Source organism: Moschus berezovskii, chromosome 16 (assembly GCF_049115385.1).
Source record: "Moschus berezovskii isolate FMDL1 chromosome 16, NW_MosBer_1.0, whole genome shotgun sequence".
In the NCBI taxonomy this organism is placed as follows: domain Eukaryota; kingdom Metazoa; phylum Chordata; class Mammalia; order Artiodactyla; family Moschidae; genus Moschus; species Moschus berezovskii.
Window position 1 is genome coordinate 30,274,560 of NC_142475.1, and position 20,122 is coordinate 30,294,681.

The 20,122-nt window shown below is 31.9% G+C and overlaps 1 protein-coding gene across 4 annotated transcripts in view; it reads right to left on the reverse strand.

Moving 5' to 3' along the window:
* CSMD3 (CUB and Sushi multiple domains 3) overlaps positions 1 to 20,122 on the reverse strand; it is a 1,369,436-nt gene that overhangs the window by 851,360 nt on the left and 497,954 nt on the right. Inside the window, exon 7 of one of the 4 annotated variants that reach the window (XM_055432443.2) lies at positions 11,040 to 11,351. The exons of the other annotated variants lie outside the window; for them this stretch is intronic. Within the exon in view, the coding sequence (XP_055288418.1) occupies positions 11,040 to 11,351 (312 nt within the window). The remainder of the gene's footprint in view (positions 1 to 11,039; positions 11,352 to 20,122) is intronic. 4 annotated transcript variants of the gene reach the window in all.

Below are 20,122 nucleotides of genomic sequence, written 5' to 3' on the forward strand. Positions count from 1 at the left end.
ATAACTCTGAACAAGATAAAAATGTCTAACATAGGACCATACTTTCATACTCCAAAAGGCAGAGTCCACTTTGGCACCAGTTTTGAGCACAAATAGAATGTCTAGCCCCTCCAAAATACTTTAACAAGGAAAAATATTTAAAAACCACAACCCCACACTCATTGTGACCATCTCATTCACAGGCAAAATAGTTAGCTCTGATAACCATTTGGGGAAGCCAGTTACACATAAAATCATTGCCATCTTTGTTCTTTAAAGTTAAGACTTTCTTTTATGCTATACATATTAGTATTATTTCCCTTGTTTGCTCATTCTATAAAAAATGAGATAATGTTAATATAAACAATAAGGTATCAAAATCTCTGATTAATAATTACTGGTGAGCATAAAAATGGGGCTGAAAATCTAAAAAAAAAAAATAACAAAAAATACCACTTATGAAATAAGATCCTTGTTACAAGATGACAGATGCAGTTAAAGGAAAACACTGGGGTTATCAGAAGTACTTAAAATCTGCACAGGAATAACTCAAAAGCATGGCTTGAGGGGTAGCATTGAATAAAACTGTTAAAATAATTACTTGCAGATAGATCATATGTGAAAACAACAAATTTTCAGTGCTTAATCTTGTCAAAATGTCCTCAGTAATTTCGAGTATTTCTATCTAGTAGATTTTAAGAATGTAAAATCTGTTACCAAGCAATTTCGAACATTTTATTTTTTCTCTTCTTTCTCCCTAAATACAACTTATTCAGCAAAATATAAAAATATATTTACTGTTATGAATGACTTTTCATAATTTCACAAATGTGATGAAATATGAAAATGAAATATGAAGATGATGTTCAACAAATAATTATGTATTTAAATTATAAATTGGTACATTTTGAGACATGGGTTTTAATTGCTACAAGTATCAACATTAACACAATTTTCAACAAAATAATATGATTAGGAAAATAGTCAATAGAACAATGCAAAAAACAACATAAAAGGATAAGATACTGATAAAGAATGCAACAGTCAACATTTATATATAGTATACCCACCTAAATGTTGTCAGTTCCCTATCTGTTAAATATATATTTATTTTAACAGTGTCAAAATTCTTACACAAAAGACTAATAATTAATTTAATAAGTGAAAGTACCTTAAAAATCAACATAACCAATTTTTTAAATGTCATAAATGTTGTATCATATTATTATCTATGATAAACATGCATGAACATTAATACATCAATTAAAGAAGGACATGGGAATTCGAGCAGGCAAGTGCAAATTCATCATTTAAATAAAATAGAAGATGATATATATTTATTCAATCATGAACATTTTTGATTTGGCAATCAATTTCTGTATCCTGATTTTCACAACCTTTGTTTCCACCTAGCATACTTTCAAAGATTTGAAACATGTTAAGTAAAGTAAAACCTTGTTTTTTTCTGTTATTTGATAATACATTTAAAAAATAATTTTAAGATATAGATTTAGGGTAAAAAAAGCAATAAATGAGTTAAAATTAGACTTGGGAATGCTTTCATCAATTATTCATCAATTTTTTTTCCAGTAAAATTGTAAGTAATGTAATCTGCTCAGTCATTCCTAAGGGTTGACAGAATTAATTGTTGTCATTAAGGTTGATCTGGAAAATCCATCTGCCGTAAAATATCCCTTCCACTAGTTAATCTCCCACCAGTAAAGTCATTTTTATAGAAATAACTTTTACCACATTATCTGAGACGGTTAAATTTCATGGAGAGTGGCCAGTTATCATGTACTGCTGGGTATGTACTGGTCTCTCTCCATAATTATAATCCTCAGGTAAAATTTTGCTAATCAGTATATCAGCATTGGAGGGACTGATGCTAAAGCTGAAACTGCAATACTTTGGCCACCTCATGCGACGAGTTGACTCACTGGAAAAGACTCTGATGCTGGGAAAGGTTGGGGGCGGGAGGAGAAGGGGACGACGGAGAATGAGATGGCTGGATGGCATCACCGACTCTGTGAACATGAGTTTGAGTGTACTCCGGGAGTTGGTGATGGACAGGGAGGCCTGGCGTGCTGTGATTCATGGGGTCGCGGAGAGTCGGACACGACTGAGCGACTGAACTGAACTGAACTGAACTGAATATCAGCAGAACCTTTTTAGAAATGCAGAATCTCTGATCCCATCAAAATCCCATGAAGTCATAATTTGCATTTGAGTAAGACTGCAAGGTGATTTGTGTTCACACTGAAGTTTGAGAACCATAGTCTAAGACTTAGACTCCAAAATCTATCAATCGTTAATTGCACATCTGTATACCATACTAGTTTGTCTGCCTGCTCCTGCTTACTTAGAATTTCTTATGTGTGTGCATGCTTAGTCACTCAGTCATGGCCAATTCTTTGCGACCCCATGGACTGCAGCCCACCAGGCTCCTCTGGCCACAGGGATTCTCTAGGTAAGAATACTGGAGTGGATTGCTATACCCACACCTGGGGATCTTCCTGCTAAAATGATGTCTAACCAAACGTTATATTAGATAATATAAAGTCTACCGATTGCTTCCTGTCTCATTTAGATTAAAATAAATCTCTTTACCTAGGCTTCAAAGCCTCTATAGTCTAATTCCTGCCAGTTTCTCAACTGATCTCCACTTTTGTTTTTTTTCACTGAACTCCAGGCACATCAGGAGAAGGTAATGGCAACCCACTCTAGTACTCTCGCCTGTAAAATCCCGTAGACGGAGGAGCCTGGTAGACTGCAGTCCATGGGGTCGCGAAGAGTCGGACACAACTGAGCGACTTTACTTTTAGTTTTCCTTTCATGCATTGGAGAAGGAAATGGCAACCCACTCCAGTGTTCTTGCCTGGAGAATCCCAGGGATGGGGGATCTGGTGGGCTGCCGTCTATGGGGTCGCACAGAGTTGGACAAGACTGAAGGGACTTAGCAGCAGCAGCCAGGCACATCAGGCTTTCTTTTTTGCAAGCAAAACTCAAGTTCTTTCTATCTAGTTGTCTTCTCTGCCATTAGGTAGTTATTTGCTTATTTCCTTGTCTTTTTTCTCCTCATTTAAATATAAATTCAATGAACCAGGTTTTGTTCAATGTTGTATAAACAAAGGACTAGAAGAAAATATAACATGCAAATAGTCAGTGACTTTTTGTTGAAAAAAGAAACAAAGAAAGCAATAAGGAAGAGAAGTAAGGATGAATGTATAGAAGGAAGGAAGAAGGAAGGGAAGAAAAAGCAGTAAAAGAAAGAAAAGGAAAAGGAAAGACAAAAAGAAAGTAAGAAAAGAAAGGAAAGGAAGGAAGGAGGGGGAGAGTGGAGGGGAGAGAAATGAATGGGAGGGGATGGGAGGAGAGAGGGAAAAGGAAGTGAAAGGAAGGAAGGAACAAAGGAATGGACAAATGAAAGAAAGTCTTGATAAAGGACCTGTTGGACATTAATGTTAAAGTTAATGTTGGACATTAACTACCTAAAAGTTAGTTCCTCAAATGAAGAGGTTCTGTAACTTAAGGCTTACAGCTCGATGGACATGAGGTTGGGTGAACTCCGGGAGTTGGTGATGGACAGGGAGGCCTGTCATGCTGTGATTCATGGGGTCGCAAAGAGTCGGACTTTACTGAGCGACTGAACTGAACTGAACTGAACTGAACTGATGGCAGTGGTCCTGGTGAAAAATGTTTATATGGCTCAAGTCCATTAATTTGATAAGGAGAGTGCGAATCCAACCATCTTGATGGTAGTGTTGGTCACTTCTATGCTTTCTTTATCTCTCTCTACAATGAGATAATCATAAAGATAAGTCCAGGCCAATTCAAACCTCAAGAGAAAAGAGAAGATGATGATAAATCTATCAATTACTGTACGAGATCTCTGGATAGACACTTGGATTAGAAGGGATAGTGGTGGTCGTATCATTTCAATACTTTGATGCTTAAATACTTTCCAAATACCCAATTTGTCCATCAAGTTATGCTTGAATACCTTATCAGTGACTTAGGAATTCTCTGCTTTCTGAAGCACACAATCTATATTTGAACAAAACTCAGTGTTAGAATAGTTTTTTCTATATTTTCTATCTTCCTGTGGTTTCATACACCAAGTTCTACAACCTATGGCAGAACAGGTTTGATCTCTCCTACATATAACATATTATAATTTTAAGAGATACCTATAACTCATCCTAACATGCTCATTCTGTAGAAATTATTTCTCTTAGAATTGACCAATAATTTTTTACTAGTATCTTATCTCTACACTTTTCCTTGGAAAATAGAGACCATATTTTAAATTCTATGAACTTAAGCTTATATGCTTAAGCACTGAGATATTATGTATAGTAAGCCCTGATACTTGATAAACATATATCAATATCCACAAAGATCTAAGTAACCATCCATAAACGAATTTTCTCATGGTGATACAGCTTATGAAGATTAATTTAAAAAAGAATGTTTTTGATTTATAAATCTATACTCTATAAAGATATTAATATATAGTTTGAAAACAGGTGCTTGCAAACTATTGAAAAGACTTAAATTGTATTTTACATGTGGCCAAATAACCTATTAGTGAAAGGCACCTACTAGGCAGCCAAGAATTGTTATTACTACACAATAGAGTTTTTGTCATATTACAGTCCACCATTTTAAACAAAATGGTTACATATCATAGTAAGTGACTTTTGAAATAAACTGGAAATTCAATATATATTGTATATCTGATAGTATGTTGTTTTCCTATTTTTATTGAACAATGTAAAACTCAGATGATGTTACTTGAAAAAAATATTGCTTATGATAATTTTTTAAATTCCTGCTTTTGTTTGGATTAAAATTGCTGACCTAAAGTTAATAATGTATGCTGAATTAACTATTCTTACCTTAAAGTTGAAAACAATTAAAAATTCTACTTACAAACGAGTAATTAAAATAGATTTTATTTTATACTTCCCTTATGGGAGTGGTTCTACATCATATTAAATTTGAGTTAAATATAATTTCATGTTACATTATGTGTTGTGTTTAGTCACTCAGTCATGTCAGTTTCTTTGCTATCCCATGGATTGTAGCCTTCCAGGCTCTTCTGTCCATGGGGATTCTCCAGGCAAGATTACTGGAGTGGGTTACCATGCCCTCCTCCAGGGCATCTTCCTAACCCAGGGTTCAAACCCTTGTCTCCCGCATTGCAAGTGGATTCTTTATCATCTGAGCCACCAGGGAAAACCTCCTTATTTTATAAAGCCCTCCTTATCTTATTATAGTATAAGGTAATGTGTTTAATATCAACACATTAAATGACTATTTTTAGTAATATAAATATTAAACTCTTGAGGAAAAAAACCCAAATATGGTTGTCATCTATATTACTTTAACCTTAATATCACCTAATAAAAGGATCTTCATGGATTAAGCCTTTATGAACCATGAGTAAATAGAAGGATGAATGAATACTAGTTTATCAATATGAAGACTGGGTTTTCACATGGCCTTTTTCAGATGACAATTTCCTATAAGAAGTAATGGTGTTGTAGTAAATGATCTAAAAGATTCCATCTATTTTAAAATATAAAATCCTAGAAAGTCAGGACACTTTACTTACTGTTTTAATCATACTACATATTTCCTACTGTTTTAAGTCAACACTGAATTAAAATCTCTTAGAGATATAATAATAAATTATGGTATTTAAATATTGTTAGAAAAGGTATGTTATATAAATATAATAAATAATTTCAAAAAAGATCTTATAGTTAAAGCAACAAAATATTCTGATGGAATTTAAAATATTACTAGATACTATGGTATCTAATTTTAAATATCTGGATATTCTATAAACTAAAAGATCAATTGTTTTTAGGTTTATTTATATAACTGCAAATAATCCTTTTAAGGAAGGTTGAATATTTCCTTTACTTATTTTGATATACAGTCATCATATTTCTATTCAGCACATTATCCACTTAAAGCAATTTTTATACATCTTATTAATATAAACACAATTTACTAGTTGAAAACTTCTGCTCATCTCTCAAGAATTTGTACAAATATCTTATGTCTGTGCAGCCTTTCTTGACTTTTACATTTAGAGGCAGTTGATCCCTCTCCTTTACTTCAGTAACATTAAAAAAAAAACACTGCTCTGGCAATGCTTCTCATAATAAGCTTCCCTTTATAAAATAAGTTATATAGGTTACTCCATAAAATAGCCTGCATTGCACATTTTTATACCTCTACTGTCCAGAGCAATGTCACATAGATAGCAAGAGTTAAATATATTTGATGAATAATAGTAAAAATAAACCCAATTACTATCCATTGAACTATAAGCCAACAACTGTGCTAAATTCTTTCACATAATTATCTGTAGGTAGCTACACTGAGCGACCTCACTTTCCCTTTTCACTTTCACACATTGGAGAAGGAAATGGCAACCCACTCCAGTGTTCTTGCCTGGAGAATCCCAGGGACGGTGGAGCCTGGTGGGCTGCCGTCTATGGGGTCACACAGAGTCGGACACGACTGAAGTGACTTAGCAGCAGCAGCAGCAGCAGCAGCTACCCTCAGTTATCAAGAAATTGCAGGTTCTAAAGTTGAAGTTATTGTTAAAAATCATACATCTAATAAGGGATAGATACAGACTCAAGCCTAGTTCTCTGACCTCAAAACTAACCAATAATGGTGGGCAATTTGGTTTTGTCTTTACACTGGGAGAAAATACTTGAGGTTTTTTGGCATTTCCACCTAATACTGTGTTTAATCCTCACTATAACCCTAATATAATACTATTTTACTGATAAGGAAATTCAACCGTAATATTTCATGTGACCCAAAAAGACTCTCATGCACAGTAGGGGAGAAAAGTAGACTAAAATCCAATCAATAAAATCGAATGTTCATTTTGAAAACTATTGGGCACTAATAAACTGTGGTGTTAACACACTATTTAAAGATTTAAACCAACATTCTTCATCAATATTTTTCTATTTTATTTCTTTATATTTTATTTCATGTCTAAGACTCTTTTCAAATGGAAAAAAATTCAGAAGGGGTTTTCTTTCAATGAGAACAAGTAGAAACTGAAAAAACAAATTTTTAAGAACATACCTTACATTGAATTACTGATGCTTAATTATAGTACTATAGGAAAAACTAATTGGAGCAGAACCCTATAGAGATTGAAAAACCTTTGATAAATATTCTGTTTTTTTCAAATTATTCATTAATTGTGTAACTTTTATAATAAATTCATTATAGTGACTTAATTTATCATAAATTAATATGTAGACTTTTGAGTCTATACACTTATAAATCGGAGAAAGCAATTTACCAAGTTCCAAATACTAAGTGCAGTTTCAGTGTTCATGTTTTCTTTGTTTTCACAGTGATAATACTAAGTTCTTTAATTGCATCAAGTTATTAAGAATAGACAAATTAGGAAGTAGCAATGACCAAAAGACATCATAGACATGAAAATTTAATTGCAGTGTGAATAGAAAAAAAGTGAAAAATGTACACAATCACAGTGCAAAGCTTTGTATGCACTTGTAGACATCAAAAAACCTATGCTATCACAATCTCTATTGTATATATGCTTTAGATGGTAATTAATCTCAGCAAAATAATATTCATAATATTACATTAATATATATTCATATATAGATTACTGACTTTATTATTTTGTGTTTATCAATAAATTTTATTTGATTTTATAAATGTAAAAAGGCCATAAACAAGGCATTTATATCTAGTTTTACTCTGTGAATTTTAAGTAGTAATATAATAAAAAAGCAATATTTCATTTTAAGTTTGTAAGAATACTTTTGGTTTTCAAAGGGGTTAAAAACATTGCTTATTATAACTATAACAAAATAGCTATTTTTAAATTGAACTACATGAGTATTTGATTATATTGAAAAATATAATTTTTAGCCTTTAAGTAAGTTGAATGAATACTCTGGCTAGTGAAATTGCAAATATTTATTCATCAGTTTACTAAATATTATCTAAATATGTCTATGAGTCAGAAGCTGTTCTAAGCACTGGGAATGAACCATGAACAAGACTCATCCTCTCCCTACCTACAGAATTTAAAATGGTGAGTTACAACAGGAAATTCTAAATTTCCAGGAATTAACAATTTCAGCTAAATCTTGGAAAAGGAATTAGAATGATTTGGTTGAAAGGAAGCAGGAATAGCTTATGGGACTAGCCTCAGGCAAAAAAGAGTATGGTTATGTTCAACAGGCTAAAAGAAATTCTGGTTGGCAAAAAACACAGACAGTGATTATCAAGTTGCATGAAATGAATTTGGAGATGTAGACAGAAAAACATAAGAGGATCCCATGGGTTATCATTAAGTTTGGTTTTATTCCCAAAGTCATTGGGAAACCAGTGGAAGCTTTAAAGCAATGAAGGAATATGATCAGGTTTTCATTTTTAAAAGGTAATTCTGACTACATTGTGGAGAATGAAATAGAAGAACAAGACATTTTTTTTTCTCTAAAATATCTAGAAAAATTAAGCAAGCTAGTTTTGTATTATCTTTGTTGACTCATCTAAAACATCAATTAGAGGACTCACTGCCTTGATACATCCTATGTCTCCTTTAGTACTCTGCTCAGCCATGAGCTTTACATCTTCCTTGTCACACCAGGATGGACTTCTCCATGTACTCTACTCTCTCTGTCTCTCAAAAGAAGGGGCATGTATTATTTATCCTTATTTTGCACAGAACAGAAGTCAGTTGGTATGTCAGGCATGTTGGGTAAACTGAAATTTATTGTTTAAAAGAATATTGTTTTCATGTCAGCAAATTCCTGTTTAGAGATTTGGTCCAGCTTAAGAGTCAAGTCTTTGAGGACTCCTTTATGTCTGAAAATACAACTATATATTGAGGTTTGTATAAAGATTCGATGGAAGTATAATAATTTAAGTCAATAAAAATGAATATAACATTCAAAATGTTTTCTGTACACATAATTTAAATATTAATAATTAAAAAAAAATAATTTCCAAGGTAGATGGCATCACTGAATGAATATCATATTCATAAACACTATTGTAGAAAGAATATGAGTGAAACAGGTCTAAATGCTATGAATGCTAACACAGCATTGGAAGATTATTATAACAATTGAGAAAATTTGAGCACTGAAATTAAGGGTGCAATCTTGATGCTTAATTGAAATTTGGCTGAATGCACTTCAAAATTTTAGATTAACTTTCAAGTCACTTTAGGAATTGATAACTATTCTCTTTTCAGTCTGAATTATTTGTTCAAGTTCTACAAAATATTTAATATATATATAGCACCAGGGCTTCTCAAATCACTTGATGGCAAACTTTACCTGGAACATATGTATTATTAGTTAATAAACAATAAACTCATGTCCAAAATTACCTGTCTTTTCTTCAATGGACAACAGAATGAATACAGGGAAATTTGTCTATGTTAGTGCACGCAAATTTCCAAAGAGAGTGAAAACATTAAACAGAAGGGCTTTTTTCTTAATCAATATTTCAATATTTACATATTTTTACTCCCCTGTAATAAGAAAATCTATCTACTTGATTAAACAATTATAAATCTGATAACGATTCCTTATTCACATGAGTGGAAATAGTCATGGTAGGAGAGCAAATAGAGAACCAAGGTGATATCAATTTAATCCTTTAAAGGAGATTACCACATGCTAAGAATTCATTTTAGAATGCTTCTTATTAAAGAGAATCAAAGTAACTACTTTCAGTATGAATTTTGATGGAAAATGAATTTCTGAGATGTATGATTTTCAATCAACTTATGCAAAGATGTCTTAATTTTTTTTCCCTTAGTTTTTACTAAGCATCTGAATGGTTTTCCATTACCTATATCATGCAAACTATGTATAACCATACTACAAAAATCATTGCCGTTTTGGAGAATATATAACTTTGAGTTGGAAACAGAGCTGGAATAAATATTTGCACTTGAAATATGTTCATTTCATTAATATTTCCACTGATGAATACATCAATATAAAGTCTTTTTAGTGTTTCATACTGCACTGTTTTTTCCTAAACTGTCTACCAAAAAATAGAAAAAAAATTCTTGCTGCACTTCCTAAATTTTGTAAACTATAGGCTTATATTAATTGACTAGAAAATTATCAACATATAATTTGACTCATATTTTTATCTCTAAAAATTAAAGTAGGAAATTAAGGAACACTTTAATTTGGAGTCATAATATCACGGAATAACTGTTGAAAGGGAAAGAGAAAGTCGCTCAGTTGTGTCCGACTCTTTGCGACCCCTTGGACTATACAGTCCATGGAATTCTCCAGGCCAGAATACTGGAGTGTGTAACCTTTCCCTTTTCAAGGGATCTTCCCAACCCAGGGATCGAACCCAGGTCTCCCGTATTGCTGGCAGATTCTTTACCAGCTGAGCCACATGGGAAGCCTGGAATAGCTGTTACCTTTTGAAAATGAGAAATCTGTTCTCAGTACAATCATATGGGTCAATAGGTAATTCAGAAATAGTAGAATAAGCTATATAAAATAATCACCAGACATAATGTTTCCATTGTTCCCAATCTAGTTATCTATTTTCTCAATAATTAATTGCCATTTGTATAACAAAAAATTCATGCACATATGAAAATTACTACATTGGCTAAATCATCAATTACTAAATATGTACACTTATTAATAGAAAAATGGTTATTTTAATTTTTATTTTATCTAGACACCATAATTGGTATATAATACATAATAGGTATTCTGTTTTTACTATCATTTTTGTATTATTTTCTTTCTATATTGACTCCCTCCTCCCTCCAACATTTGAATTTCATTTTGATTTATTTTTAATTCTAACTTTTATATTTTCAAATTACTCAGGTTCTGGTTTTTACTGTCTATATTTTTCATCTACTTTGAATTCTTTCTTGCATCCTACATCTTGGCTCTGTTTCAGCTCATTCTATAATTGGAATCATTACCAAAATATTGCTTTGGCTGTAACTAAATGGGCACAAGTAAAATAACATCCAATACCTCTATGAGTAACAACTGCAAGCTCTTTAGTTCTTTCTATCTGTTCAGCATTTCTTGGTCTTCTCCTTGTACTTTGTGTATCTGCTTGATGAGGTGAGAGCCCGTCCTTGGATGTGTTGGGGTCCAGACCTGAATTTCTGAGATTCTTTACTTGCACTCGCTGTTCCTCGGAAAGTCTATGGATGGTGACAGCTGTAACACTGGATACAGTAACATCTGCAGATGTGCTAGCAACAGCAATAGCACCAGTGGCAGTCCTGTTATGCTCCTCTAACTCACCAGTGGAGGTAGTGTGGGTCAATGTAGAAGAACCTGTGGGACACAGTAGCACTAGATGCTAACTTTTTCTTTTAAATGTTGTTTTTTTTTTTTCTGATAAGTTTCATAAATTATATTCTCTTCTATCACCTTAAGTATAATTAACATAAAAAGGCAAAACACAAACACGCCACTAAAATGTGAAGTAACCAGATCTGATGTTTGGTTTATATCAATCAATATATGAAGAGTTATTACACATAAACATATCACATTTTAATTGTAACACATTAGGGAGAAAAAGGAGAAACAGTAAACCCTTTATCTGACCTTGAATAAATCTTACTCATTATTTATTTACAGATGATTTTTAGCAACAAATGCCTAGTAAGTGACAAGTTTTGACAGAATGTATAACTATGTAACCACACTTTTCTCAAAAGTATGCTTTGAATAGTCTATGCCATATCTCATCATGATTTCTGGGGAAAATATAATTTAAAAAAAAATTTTTAAGACATACAAGTGAAGAAAGGAGAATTTAAAAATCAAAACCAAATTGAAGAAAAAATGATTTTTAAAAAAAGAACTCTGAAATAATTACTCCTTGTAAATATCTATCTTTACCTCATTTGCCAGAAAAAAAGCCAACATGATAAAATATTCAATGTCTATATATATACTTAGAATTTATATGTGTGTGGAGAAGTCTTTCGGACTCTATGGGAGAGGGCGAGGGTGGGATAATTAGGAGAATGGATTGAAACATGCATATGTGAAACGAATCTGACGTGGTTGGGGGTTCCCCACCTCAACACTCTGTGGATTTAAGAGGCCGTTCCTTCTGGAAGCGTATAAATTAGCCTGGGATAGAACCTGCATGCTGAATTTGCTAATTAAGAAATGAGAAACTAGAACTATAAAGGTGACATAGAAATACAAGAAACTATTCTTAAGTAATATTTTAAAACTTTAAACAGAGTTACAGATTTTACCATTTGTTATAAACTGGTATATATAATTTAACCAGAACCATAAGAAAATTAGTATTGTGTGAAGGGAAGTGAGCAGCTCTCATTCCTGTAACTCTTGTAATCCAGTCATTCTACAGTCATATATATATATATATATATATGTATATGTATATGTGTATATATATATGAATTAACAAAAGCAGTTCCCGTCTTTTGAAGGGGTGCTCATGGTTTATAACAAATGGCATTACTTTGAGAGAGGGATAACTTAGGTATGGTATTGGGTTTTTTTTTTCTTTTTGCAGCTTTAGGCAGTTGTAAAATAACTTAATGTAGCTTTTTACAACTGTGTTGCTGCTGCTGCTGCTGCTGCTAAGTCACTTCAGTCGTGTCCGACTCTGTGTGACCCCACAGACGGAAGCCCACCAGGCTCCCCTGTCCCTGGGATTCTCCAGGCAAGAGCACTGGAGTGGGTTGCCATTTCCTTCTCCAATGTGTGAAAGTGAAAAGTGAAAGTGAAGTCACTCAGTCGTGTCCGACCCTTAGCGACCCCACGGACTGCAGCCCACCAGGCTCTTCCATCCATGGGATTTTCCAGGCAAGAGTACTGGAGTGGCTTGCCATTGCCTTCTCCGTTACAACTGTGTATTCTATAGTATTTTTTTATTTGGTGAAATTTTAACTGTTAATGTTTTTGGCATTGTGCTTTGTACCATTTATTAAATAAAAATTTAAAAAAAGAATTTAGTGGTTTGTTTTGGAAATTGGGTAATATTTTTCAGACTTTTAAAGTAAAACTTGAGATTAACCAATTTTCAATTAGTTAAAATACACAAATTATTTTATTTAGAAATGACCAAAAATTAACTATTAGCATGAAAATTTCATTAATACAAAAATGTTTTAAAATAGTTTTAATAGGTTTAAAATTTCCAAATATCTCATAAGTATGTCACAGTAAATCTCCATATTCTTAATCTTATTAAAGTTCACTATAATTTTATAATTGTTTTAAGACTCCTAGTTAGGATTTTCTTTTTCCTTTCACTTAAACTCTTTTTTGAAAAATTGTACTTGGTAGAGAATAATTCTCACATAATGACAAAAAGATGCAATTTTTATAACAGAAGCATGAAACTGATTGAAGATATGCTTAAATGGATCTTGACAGCTAAAATGCCTAATTAAAAAAAATAACTGAATTTTGGAGGAACAACTACTAATTAGAACCAATAGTCAGGTCCTGGTTAGAAAACTTCTGACTATTTTTTAAAGCCATTCAAGGGTGTTTAAGTCTTCATATACTTTGCCTTCTCAACAAACTGCATTTCAAACTTCTGTCCGTATATATATTAAACGAAGTGCAAAGGAATATTTTAATCATTTTGCAAAAGACAAAACAACTATATCACATTATGTGATTTGAACATGTTCTGCCTTCTTCCCCCACACCTCTTTAGCTGTAGGCAGGTGATTAGTAGGACAAGTAATTCAGGTTTCTGCTTTAAAGTAAAAAAGGAAGTCAAACAAGAGCTGTCCCTCATTCACAAGCAAGCAGAGGAGTACTTGTCCATTACTAATTCTTCCAGCTTGTGTTGTTTATCTGTGTGTGCTCAGTCGCTCAGTTGTGTCCAGTTCTTTGCTACCACATAGATTGTAGCCCACCTGGCTCCTCTGTCCATAGAATTTGCAAAGCAAGAATGCTGAAGTGAGTTGCCATTTCCTACTTCAGGTGATCTTCCAGACCCAGGGGTCATATTTGTGTCTCTTGGGTGCCCTGCATTGGCAGGTGGATTCTTTACCACCTTTTTTTTATTTGATTTAGAAATTCAAAAGAATTAAAGATTATACTCTGTGGTGGCCAGTGGTAAATGAAGTATGACAATTATTAAGTAATTTTAAAGATTTTTAATATATTTTAAAGCATTAATCAGGAAAAGATGCTATTGAATATTCAAGTTATTTTGTGAAGATTAGAATCTACCAAAAATGCATATTGGTTATGTAAATTAGCCAGTAATATTTACTAAGCTAGTATATGGTGAAAGCTTTCTTTAGTCACATGATTAAGTAATTACTACACTTGCATTACTAATATTTAGTAGCTGATCTCATGGTAAATCAGACATTTTGATGTCCATGTACTCATTACTATAAAAACAATTACCTGGTCCATATTATTCTTCTGGGGAATTTAACTGCACCTTTCTTTATGAAAGAAACTAATGCTTTAAACTCTTCCTAACTTTATCATAATGTCTGGGCTTTCAGGTTTAGTTTAAAAAAGGAAACTATTTAAATATAAACATATGTTGCTAAATGAAATTTAAAAGTATGAAAAATTGTGGAATTTGTACTGTCTTAAATCTCAGTGTGTCTATTATACCTTTAACATAGAAACAAATTAAACAGCTATTTATTATGTTCCATCATTGAAGGTCATTACATTAATCCTAAATAATCTCTGTGCTTAGTTGCTCAGTTGTGTCCAACTCTATTCAGCTCCATGACTGTGCTTGTTGGTTTCTCTCTCTATAGGATTCTCCAGGTAAGAATACTGGAGTGGGTAGCCACTTCACTCTCAGGGAATCTTCCCGAACCAGGGACTGAACCTGGGTCTCCTGCATTGCAGGTGGATTCTTTACCATCTGAACCACAAGGGAAGCCCAAATAATCCCTAGTATTTGGGTAAATGAATCTGGGGTCATTCTTAGGAATGTGTCCAAGCTGCTGCTAAAACTGATCTTTTAAGATCAACAGACCAATTTCAAAATGCCCATATTCCTGAAGACTCCAGGCAATAAATACATTTCCTAACCAAATTTGTGCGTTAGAACTGATCTTTAGTAGCATTTAGACCCAAGATTTGCTAGCAATCCCAATCTTAAAATCTTCAGTAATAGAGTTCTACCACTGACTACTAGCAATATCATTCTCTTAAACTGAATTCAGAACAGGGTGTAATATTTGAATAAAGCATTGGAAAAAACCAATTTAATAACTATAACTTAGCTAGCTACATATTTCAACAATATATTTTACCAACTAGTTCTTATGTTTTACTAATATTCTATTTTCATAATTTTTCCTCCCCATACTATAATGCAAGCTCCCTGAAGGCTGAGATTTAGGCAAATTCCATTCATTCACTGCTGAAACCCAAGTATCTAGGATAGTGCCTGGTACATAGTAGATCCTTAAGGAATATTTATCAAAAGAAAAATAAAAGAATTGATGGATTCAAAAATAATTCTAATGTAATACTAACAATCATAAAGAGGATAAATTTCACAAATGAAATATGATTACAATTTTAACATGGCAATGTCATATTTCAAACAATCTAATTAAATGAAGAATTATTCCAAAGAAAGGAAAATCCGATGGCTTTGTTTTGAACTTTCAAAAACATCACTTTGAAAAAGTGTGGAAACTGAAGATTTATTTGGATAAGTAACAGTTACTTGAAGATTCATGTCAACATTCTCAAATCACGATAGCTTACAATGTTAGTGTGAAATGGATTTGTTTAGAATATTCACATTTCTGTAGAGTAAAAACTAGTGTATCTCATAATGGCAGGAAGTAGAAGTACATCTAAATTTAGTCATATATTTTTGATATATATATATATATACATAAAAACAATGATTTCCTTATAAGGCAATAAAATAATCCATCACCATATGGTTATATCATATATTATAACCATTTATCTAAAATGTAGACCAATTTAGAATACTATTTTTGGTACCACTTTAAATTGACAGTGTTTGAAACACAGATTTTTAAATTGTCAAAATGCACTATTTAACAGTTTCAAAACTCAATAATCTTGCATACCTGACTGTTTTATAAGGAAATTGTTGATGCTAGAAAAAGGCTTAGGATTATATATAGCAACAATACCTTATTGAACATATTATATATCTAGTTGAATATTAAAATATAATAGTTTGGTTTCTTTTAAAAAAATTTAAGTATACTATACAGTGAAATAAGTGTTGTGTTTAATAGCACAATGCTAAATGATGTTACAAGACATACAATCCAAATTTACGAATAAACTGCACATCCAAAATACCCATTCTTCATTGGAAATCAAATCATGTATACCCGATGTAGTTTATCACAATTAGATTATCCTGTCAACTAAACTGCTTGAGATATATTTATAAATTAGATGTTTATAATATAAACACATCTAAAATATAATTTTATAAATATTTGAAACAAAACATTTCCAAATATAATAAAAATAAAATGAAATGATATACATATATAAACATGCTTCTAAAATCATAACTATATGTCATCTTGGAATTATGATAATGGAAAATGACATATGTTACACATGTAAATTGGAAAATGTATATAACAGCAAAATTAAATTATATAATTGAACTTGGACTTTAAAGTATCATAATAAAATTTGTTTTTGAATGCTTTCCTATTTCAACATCTATATGCAAAGGACTAAATAGAATTCATGTAAAGCAATTTCTAAATGTGTCATTTAGAAAATGTATTAAATAAAAATTGAATTTGAATTTTATTTTGATTAAAATTTTAGCCTCACGTATTTTTTAAAAATCATACTATATTGCTTTGTAATTACTGTCTAACTTATCACAAACATAAAGAACATGTTGCTAGAGATATAAGTGGAAATCCCAAAATGCATATAGCTATACAAGTACATGTTAAACATAGGTTCATATTCATAGAAGTGGCTTTCAGATATATTTGGCATGTTATTTAATATAAAACATATATTCTATTCCACTAAGTTTAGCATTTTTCAAATTAAACTTTTGAATAAAAACATTAATAACAAAATAATCCTAACTGAATAATTTTGTGGTATCATGATATATAATGAAAAAAATGCAATAAACATCTAACATGAAAACATGCAAAAGAAAAATATACAAAACAACATCAAAATAAAATATAAATACAACTAATGCAGCAATTCTATGTGAGTCATCATTTAAACATTCTATTAATTTTAGCATATGTATTCTCAGGAAGCATACTGCAGTTGGGAAAATAAATATTGTGCATTTTAAACATTACAAATGCCAATATCCTAAAATCTGTATAGCTCAGTATTTAATAGTATAATTTGGTGAACATGTATGTGCTATGAATATTCAACTTACAGAAGGGATGAGTAAACTGAAATAGAAAGTAGTCCTTAAATTGTAAGAAAAGTATAAATAATCTACGTTGATTAGTCATTGTGTGCTAGCTAGTGTTTCTGACTCTTTGCAACCCCATGGATTGTAGCCTGCCAGGCTCCTCTGTCCATGAGGATTCTCCAGGCAAGAATACTGGAGTGGGTTGCCATGCCCTCCTCCCAGGGGACCTTCCCAACTCATGGAACAAACCCAGGTTTCCCACACTGCAGGCAAATTCTTTACCATCTGAGCCACCAGGGAAGTCTTTGGCTAGTCATAACCTAGTATGAAATTGTAACTCTGACTACAAAAATAAATAAACAAATCCTTAAAATTTAGATTATTACTTAATTTTAAAGAGCAGATCTATACTGGTCTTATTAAGTTTTGATTTAAAATTAAGATGCTGCACGTACTTTGAACATACATAAGATAATGATATTAAGATCTAATTAACTAAATATATTCTTAATTATAAGATTCACCTCTAAGAAAGAAACTATTGAACCATTAAACTATGGCATGACAAAATAAAAATGCTGTCAACTAAATTCAGATTTCTGACACACTGAAATATGAAAGAATTTGATTATAGTATAGTAAAAAAAAAATTATCACTAATTTGAATAACAGATTTTCTATGATCATGAATTAAATAAATTAGGTACATATTAATTTTAAAATAGGACTGATACTTAATATATATTATTTTTTCTGAATTCACTGATATATTGATATATATATATTTATATTCTGTATCTTTATTTAAATTTCTAAGCACTAAATCAGGACATCAATGTTACCTTTTGCAAGTGGATGTGTTACTATTTATCAGATGCAAGTGATCTCTGTGCTTTAAAATTCAAAGTGAATAAATATTTTCAATCTAAGCTGAAACCGATGATATCAAGATTTAGTGATACATTTACCAAATCCACATTTACTAGAGTAAATAAGTGATTATAAAACAAATATTCAACAAAATACATACTAATGCCTAGTTGTTTACACACAAGATTAAAACTCCGTATTCTGGATTAATTAAAGTTTGATAAACCCACATGCCAAACAAGCATAAATATCTTTACCTAAATGAAATATAGAAAATATCAAGTTTTAAAAATCATATAGAGCGTACTCTGTTGGTCAACCAAAAAAATATATATATAGTACACATATGAAGACTATATGTGTGTATTAAATGCATGTATATGTTTATAAAATATGTTATCACATTTTGTAACAGAATGTCAGAGAACAGACACCTAATTTCTAGTACTAAAATTATAGTAAGCTCATGCCAGGGAAAAACTGTTTAGGTAGAGGGTTGCAATGATCTTGAAGATTTTCTCTCTTAAAAAGCCATTTCTTGCTTCACCTATTTGATTAAAATGAAGTTGCAAAATGGAATTTCAGTATCTTGTCTTTTTCATATATATTTGGAAGTCTTGACAATGTACAGGGGTGGGTCCAAGGTGTCTTTTTTAAAATTTGTACATGCCCAGTTACAAACACACCACTCACAAGAATAAATATTCACAAAATACAACTGAAGCCTTTTTTGTGTATCTAAGCATAATGTTCCTCCATAAAGTGACAATACTGGCAATAAAACTTGAGGACCTAGCTTTTGAAATAAGAGTCACAGCCTCCTTGTCACATTTTATAAGAGTTAGAGAAAGGGGTAGAATGCCCCATTACACCTTTCTAAAACAGTTTCCTAGAATCCTGCATTTTGAGAACTCTTTCCTATAGCAGGTCTTATCTCTTAGCAAAAGAAGGCTATATCATTCTGGGTTTCCCCCAGACAAACAAATGTAACTTAACACACACTTTCCTTCTCTGTCTAATTTCCTTCCATATTAAATCTTGTGAAATAGTTGTCAATTCTCATTGAAGTATTAAAGGCCTTGTTAGGAAAAAGGGATCTTATTATACATAGCTTGTATTCCAAAGTGTAATATAAGAACCCTATAAATGATATATATTAATGGTATTTTGAAAGTGGAAATCATGTCTGATATATGCGTATTTCTCACTTCCCCTTGAATGTTTCATAAATATATGAAGGAAGAATGAATGTGAATAAAGGCACTACTCTGTATTTCTCAAAAATATAAACATTTTATTTTATGGCATTAAATGTATTTCAAGGATATAAATATAAGAAAGAAATTTGACCTGTTCATATATAAACACTCTAAAAATATAATTGTAGTTTATACTACACAAATATGAAAACAGGAAGGAACATCTAAAAACACATAAATCATTCCTTCATTTGTGGTTTTTCAAATGAGGGTAGTATTTCCCTCTTCTTCCATTCTCCAGCACCTTTTTTTCTCCCAAAAATATTTTATAATGATGATATTTGATATCGTGTAGAAGAGGGAAAGAAACAAGAGAAAACAACTGGTGGAGTTACCCTTTATATGCACCATGTTTGAAGGAAAAAATAAGAGAAGGTTTTATCCTGACCTAGCCCATCATGTCCCTGTGTCCTGCTTACCTCGACTATCTCAGTGTATCCATGTTTATCCTCCATTTCCTTCTGAAACGGCCTTCCAGTTTGAGGTGGGGAGGAGGGGTTGTCATTTTTTACTAGCTCTAGGTGTTTATCTTTTTTTAGTACCTAAATATAAAGCATCCAGGATTGATCTCCTCTAGA